General features: G+C 44.5%; 1 protein-coding gene across 1 annotated transcript; it reads right to left on the minus strand.

Moving 5' to 3' along the window:
- Positions 1–1,666: 1,666 nt before the first annotated feature.
- LOC137362385 (probable G-protein coupled receptor 139) lies at positions 1,667–6,892 on the minus strand. Its single transcript, XM_068026795.1, has 2 exons — positions 6,826–6,892; positions 1,667–2,577 (listed from the first exon to the last, which is right to left on the minus strand). The coding sequence occupies exons 1-2, from the start codon at positions 6,890–6,892 to the stop codon at positions 1,667–1,669; spliced, it is 978 nt and encodes a 325-aa protein (XP_067882896.1).
- Between the last annotated feature and the right edge of the window lie 294 nt (positions 6,893–7,186).

Below are 7,186 nucleotides of genomic sequence, written 5' to 3' on the forward strand. Positions count from 1 at the left end.
TGGAATAGTTAAGTAAAGATGTAGCAAAAGCATGAATGAAAGTTTCAGCAGCAGATGAGCAGAGCGCGGGGTGAATTCGGGCAATGTTATGGAGGTGTAATTAAGTGGTCTTAATGTTGAAGTGAATATGAGCTCAGAAGCTCACCTCAGGGTTAAATGTGACGCCAAGACTGTGAACAGACTGTTGTCATGGAGCAGGATGGGCTCAATGTCTAGGGAAAGGGGCTTGAAGCAGGGAACAAAATCAATGTCTACAGTGTTTCCATTATTTATTTTGAGGATTTGTTTTGCTCATCCAGTACTGGATGTTGTTTTAATCGGACGGGTAACTTAGCAACGGTGTAGGAGTCGAGTGTGGTTTGCCAATGTAGTGCTGGGTGCCGTCAGTATACATATGAAAATTCATGCTGTGCTCTTGGGTGATGTCATTGAGGGGCAGTATGTATTTAAAAAATATGAGGGGTCAAGGATCGATCCTCAGGGAACAACAGAGGTAAAAGTGCAGGAACAGGAACAGAGGATTTTGAAGGTGATTATCTCGCTCCGACTGGAGAGTTAAGAATGGAACCAGGTGAGTGCAGTCCCACCCAACTGGACGCAGTGGAGAGGCGTTGGAGGAGGATGGTATGGTCAACCGTGGCTGCCGCCAGGTCGAGAAGGACGTGTGGGGGGGGGGGGGGGGGCAGGTTTATATTTTTCAGTGTCACATGGGATGTCATTTGTGACTTTGATGTGAGCCGTTTCAGTCCAGTCAAAGGGGTGAACACATGACCAGAAGGATTCAAACTTGCAGTTCCAGGGAAAATAGGATCGGATTTGAGAGGCTATAGCTTGTTAAAGCACTTTGAACAGGAAGGGGAGGTTGGAGATAGGGAGGTCGTTTGTTTGGACAGAGGCGACATGAGTTGTTTTCTGGAAGGGAGGCTGCTGATGACAGATTTGAAGGAGAGAGGGACAAAACCTAAGGAGAGAGAACCGTTATCAATATCAGCTAACCTGCGGACCAGGAAATGTCTTGGTTACATTGATCCAAGCAGACGCCAAGCTGAGGAGTCAGGGATGTTGAATCCTGTGCCCAGACCGAACCAATTCCCGCGCCCCAGCCCCGTCTCCCCAACTGAGCCCAATAGCGCTTTTTTTCCAGAATAGAAACTCCCATCAGTCCCACCCTTTGAGTTGTGGAGGGAGAGAGAGAGATGACAGTGATCAGAAATGTGGGTGGGGAGGCAATATGAAAGGAGACAGCCACAATATAGTGTTTCCAAAAAAAAACAATCTATTCACAAGAAGATTTCCAGAATCTGCAGCATTTTGCTTTTGCAGGGGGGCTCTGAATCTCTACCTGGTTCCTTTCTCCCTCCGCCATTCTTTAAGTCCGCTCCTCCATAGCTCAAAACTTCCCTTTGGCCCACTGCTCCTTGGCGTGTGTGACTCCTCCTGCCAGTGTACATTCAGTCCTCCAACTGTCAGCCAACATGCACAGCGCTGGCAGTTCTTTTGTGCTTTTCACTCCTCCTGGCCTTTTCCTTCTTCTAGTCCGGTGATCTCCTCATGTCCCTTACCTGCTGGATCTTCGTGACTCCTGATGTCATTCATTTGATAGAAGTATAGAGATTAATATCACATTCAGTAAATGGAAACACTGGGGCCGGCCCCTGGATTGCTCTCAGTTGTTTTGCTTGTTCATTAATTGAATAATTGATGCAACTGGATATTTCATTGCATTTTTGACCTGCTCTCTGAATTTCGACTGAATCGCCAAATAAATAAACGTGTTTATGCAGCAACTTAAAGTCCGCAACATAAACCCAAATTCTCCAAATATGTATTCAGAATCGGTGTAATCGCTATGATCTGTTCCTGTAATGTTATAATATAAGAAATCCATAACATACACCAACCACAGAAGTATGAAGCTGCCAGATATGCTGAAGAGTAAAATCATAGATTTCCTTCTGCTCTCCATCTCTGGATCAGTGTGATTTTCTACCCTGCTCTGACACTTCAGTCCCTTCCGGACTCGACTGGCCACTAAAACGTGTCTGATTGTCAGAGCGTTGAGCAACAAAACTAAAGTGAATGGGAGCAATGGAGTTAAAACCACAGCAAACCAGTCAAATCCCACCCATCCGGGTGCAGTATAATAGCTTGGATTTCGATAACAGTCCCATGGCACGTTGTCAATTATCTCTCTCGGTTCAAATATAAAGTAGAAGGGAACGTTTTTTAAACAGAGAACAATGCAGCTTGTTGCGAGAACCACAGCTGCAGTTGTCTTGGTGCAATATTTTGTTTTTAGCTTCTGGCAACAAATAGCCACAAATCGATCAAAGGAGAAAGTGACAGTGAACCAGACAGAGCAGTCTGTGCATGCACGACTTAGGACAGCAATAACACTACACACAGGCGTGATGTCCAGGAAAGATCCCGGGAAATAATAATAACTGATCCGCCACAGGATGACTTCAGAGATAATGACCAGCAGATCCGCCATTGCCATGGCCACCAGGTAGCGAGTGGTGCAGGTGGAGAGTCCGCACTTTCCCCGGGACAGCAAGCCAATCGCCAGTAAATTAACTATATGAAGGAGAAGAAAAAAGAAAAAAACGGTAAAGTAACTGGTAAAACATTCCCTGTGTCTGATCCAGACAGTAAGGTCTGGATTTTAGCACCAATAATGGTAATTGACACACACTCAATAATTTTTTTTTACCGTGACAAATACTCCCAGTAATACATGGTCACTGGGTTCAGATGTTCCTCTCCGGTTAGTGACCCACACGCAGAGCAGTTCTGCAGTGAGAGATGGTGCGAAGATAAATGGCCACTGGAGTCAGGTGTTTCACTCTGGTTAGTCACCAACAGTCACTAAAATTCTACAGTGGCGGGCATGTTCATTAATACATGGTCAATGGGATCAGGTATTCTACTTAACTTAGTGACCCTCATCGCAGTAAAATTCACAGCAATAGCTACTTCCACTAATACATGGTCACTGGGATCAGGTGTTTCAGTCTGCTCAGTTACAGACACTAACTGAAATTCTACATTGACAGGTACACCTAGTATTACATTGCCACTGGGTCCAGGTGTTCGACTCCGGTTAGTGACCCACACTCAGTACAATTCTGCAGTGACAGATAGTTCCAGTAATACATGGCCACTGGGATCAGGTGTTCCACTTCAGTTAGTGACGTACAGTCAGTGCAATTATACAGTGAAAGATACTCACAACAATGCATGGTCACTGGGATCGATGTTCTGCTTCGTTGAGTAACCCACACTCATTACAATTCTTCAGTGACGGATGGTCCCAGCGGTACTGGCCACTGTGCTAAGGTGTTTCACTCTGGTTCTTGACTCACACGCAGGACAGTTCTACAGTGACCAATACTCCTAGTAATACATGTTCACTGGGATTAGGTGTTTCTCACTGGTTGATGACTCACACTTAGTACAATTCCACCGAGACAGTTACTCTCAATAATACATGGACATAGCGATAATGTGTTGCTCTCTGGTTAGTGACTCACACAGAATAACATTATCCAGTGACCAACACTTTCAATCGTACTTGGCCAGGGAGATCAGTTGTTCCTCTGCAGTTCGTGACCCACTCTCAATGCAATTCTACAGTAACAGATCCTCCGAGTAATGCTTGACCACTGGGTTCAAGTGTCCCACACCGGTTTCTGATGCACACACAAGGCAATTCCTCATTCATAGATTCTCCCAGTGATTATCTGTGCTGCTTCGTTTCGTGCTGCACACACAGAACATACCGGCAGTGAAAAATAAAATAATTAAAATATTAAAATAATTCAATGTGATCAGCTGTTACACTCCAGTTAGTGAGCCACACTCAGTACAGTTCCACAGTGACCGCTACACCTATTAATACCTGATCACTGTGGTCAGTCATCCATCCTAGTTCGTGACACAGCCATTCAGCAGAATTCAGCAGTGAAAGATACTTCCAGATATACAGAGCCTCTGGGATCACGTGTACAGCTTTTGTAAGAGACTCAAACTCCGTTCAATTCTATACCAACGATATCCCCAGTGATACATGATGACTGGGCTCAGGTGATCCACTCCTGTCAGTGATGCAAACTAAGGACAATTCGATAGTAACTGATACTTCTGGTAATACCTGGTCACTATGGTCAGGTGTTCAACCCCGTTTGGTAACCCACACACACAAATATTCTGCAGTGACAGGTATTCCCAATGATACATGATCACGGGTGTCAAGCGTTTCACTCTAGTTGGTGACCCACACACAGTGCAATTCTACATTGTCAGATACGCCCCGCAATATATACTCCCCTCAAGTAGGAATGGCTTTGTGAGGGGCAGGTCATGCCTCACAAGCCTTATTGAATTCGTTGAGGATGTGACAAAACACACTGCTGAAGGAAGAGCAGTGGAGGTGGTGTATATGGATTTTTAGCAAGGCGTTTGATAAGGTTCCCCATGGTAGGCTCATTCAGAAAGTTAGGAGGCATGGGATCCAGGGAATTTGGCTGTCTGGATACAGAATTGGCTGGCCCATAGAAGACAGAGGGTGGTTGTAGATGGAAAGTATTCAGCCTGGAGCTCGGTGACCAGTGGTGTTCGGCAAGGATCTGTTCTGGGACCTCTGCTCTTTGGGATTTTAATAAATGACTTGGATGAGGAAGTGGAAGGCTTGGTTAGCAAGTTTGCCGATGACACAAAGTTTGCTGGAATTGTGGATAGTGGGCAGGGCTGTTGTAGGTTGCAACGGGACATTGACAGGATGCAGAGCTGGGCTGAGAAGTGGCAGATGGAGTTCAACCTCGAAAAGTGTGAAGTGATTCATTTTGGAACGTCGAATTTGAATGCAGAATACAGGCTTAAAGACAGGATTCTTTGCAGTGTGGAGGAACAGAGGGATCTTGGGGTCCAGGTCCATAGATCGCTCAAAGTTTCCACACAAGTTGATAGGTTTGTTAAGAAGGCGTATGGTGTGTTGGCTTTCATTAACAGGGGGATTGAGTTTAAGAGCCGCGAGGTTATGCTGCAGCTCTATAAAGCCCTGGTTTGACCACACTTGGAATATTGTGTTCCGTTCTGGTCGCTTCATTATAGGAAGGATGTGGAAGCTTTAGAAAGGGTGCAGAGGAGATTTACCAGTATGCTGCCTGGACGAGAGGACATACGAAGGATGGTTGAGGGAGCTAGGGCTTTTCCCATGGGAGCGAAGAAGGATGAGAGGTGACTTGATAGAGGGGTACAAGATGATGAGAGGCAGAGATAGAGTGGATAGCCAGAGACTTTTTCCCAGGGCGGAAAGGGCTATCACCAGGGGGCATAATTTTAAGGTGATTGGAGGTAGGTTTCGGGGAGATGTCAGAGGTAGGTTATTTGCACAGAGAGTGCTGGGTACGTGGAATGCACTGCCAGCGGTGGTAGTAGAAGCAGATACATTAGGGACATTTAAGCGACTCTTGTATAGGTACATGGATGATAGTAGAATGAAGGGTATGCAGGTAGTTTGATCTTAGAGTAGGTTAAAGGGTCGGCACAACATCGTGGGCCGAAGGGCCTGTACTGTGCTTTACTGTTCTATGTTCTGTGTTCTATATTGTCAATGTGATCAGCTGTTCTTCTCCGTTTAGTGACAAAAAATCAGTACAGTTCTTCAGTAAAACATACCCACAGTAATAAATGCGCACAGGGATTCGCTGTTCCACATTGGTCAGTGTCGAACATTGAGTAAAATTCTACTGTGGCAGCTACTCTCGGTAATACATGGTCCCTCGTTTAGGTGTTTAACTCCATGGTTCATGTGTATAAATCTGGGATGAGATCAAACTCAGTGCACAAACAGATACTCCCAGTAATACCTGGTCACTGTGGTCAGGTCTTCCATTCTGGATAGAGACACCCACACTGAGAGCAAGTCTGTCGTGAAAGATACTGCCAGGAATACATAACCATTGGGATCATGTGTTCCTCCCTGACTAGTGACCCAAGCTCAGTACAATTCTACAGTGACGGATACTCCTTATGACAGATGCGCGCTGCGATCAGGTGTTCCACTCTGGTTTGTGAGCCACACATGGTACAAATCTGCATTGACATATGATCCCACTAATACATTATCTGTAGTGTCATGTGTTTCCTTCTGGTTAGTGACCCACAGTCAGTGCAAGTACACAGTGACAGACACTCCCAATAATGCATGACCACTGTAATCTTGTGTTCTCACCGGTTGGTGACCACACAAAGTACAAATCTACAGAAATAGATGTTCGCAGTAATATATTGCCAGTTGTGTCATGTGTTCCAATGTGGTTCGTGAGCCAAATTTTTTGCAATGCCACAGTGAGAGAAATTCTCAGAAGCACATGTCCACTGCGATCAGGTATTCCAGTCCTGTTGCTGACCCACACACACTGCAATTCTGTATTGACATATATTCCCATTAATACATGGTCGCTGTGGTCAGGTGCTGCACATTGTTTAGTGACCCACATTTATTATGATTTTACACTGACTGATACTGCAAATACTATCTTGACTGAGAAATTTGCCTTCCGTTTGTTTAATTTAACAGAACAAGATATTCACCTGAAGGCAATAGCTTGATAATTTGGAATGCCTGTGTGTTACCAAGAATTTGAACAAATCTACAGAGATAATTCAAGATATTTGAGTTAATAAAGTCATATGTTACTTATCGGGTTTTCTGCATAACAGCGATTATTAAATCACCACGTAACGCTATCAGTCAACCCATAATACCAGACAGCAGTTCACACACAGACTTACACAACTTCAATGTTGATCGTCTCTTACCTGGAACACCAATGCCAGCAAGGATCAGGTAATATAATTTCCTGATACTGTAAACTGTTTCTCTCATTTTCTGTGTGAAATGTTGTGTCCCTTTATGCTGCAGGAAACCGCTCTGTCTTAAACTCTTAGTCTAAACATTTCCAGAGCCAACAATTTATACCCTGTGGGATCTCCTTGGGGAAATTGAAGTTGCAACATCGTTCAAATTGTTTTTCTTTCTTTTTTAATCGAACTAACAGATTACAAAATCGAGTAAAGTCTCTGTTGTGATAGAATATAAATATGAAGATGTGAACAGTGTGTGGCTCACAAAGCGAAGTGGAACACCTTATCCCAGTGTCAGTCACTGAAGAGTTGGACT

This window comes from Heterodontus francisci, unplaced genomic scaffold, assembly GCF_036365525.1.
Source record: "Heterodontus francisci isolate sHetFra1 unplaced genomic scaffold, sHetFra1.hap1 HAP1_SCAFFOLD_56, whole genome shotgun sequence".
Lineage (NCBI taxonomy): Eukaryota > Metazoa > Chordata > Chondrichthyes > Heterodontiformes > Heterodontidae > Heterodontus > Heterodontus francisci.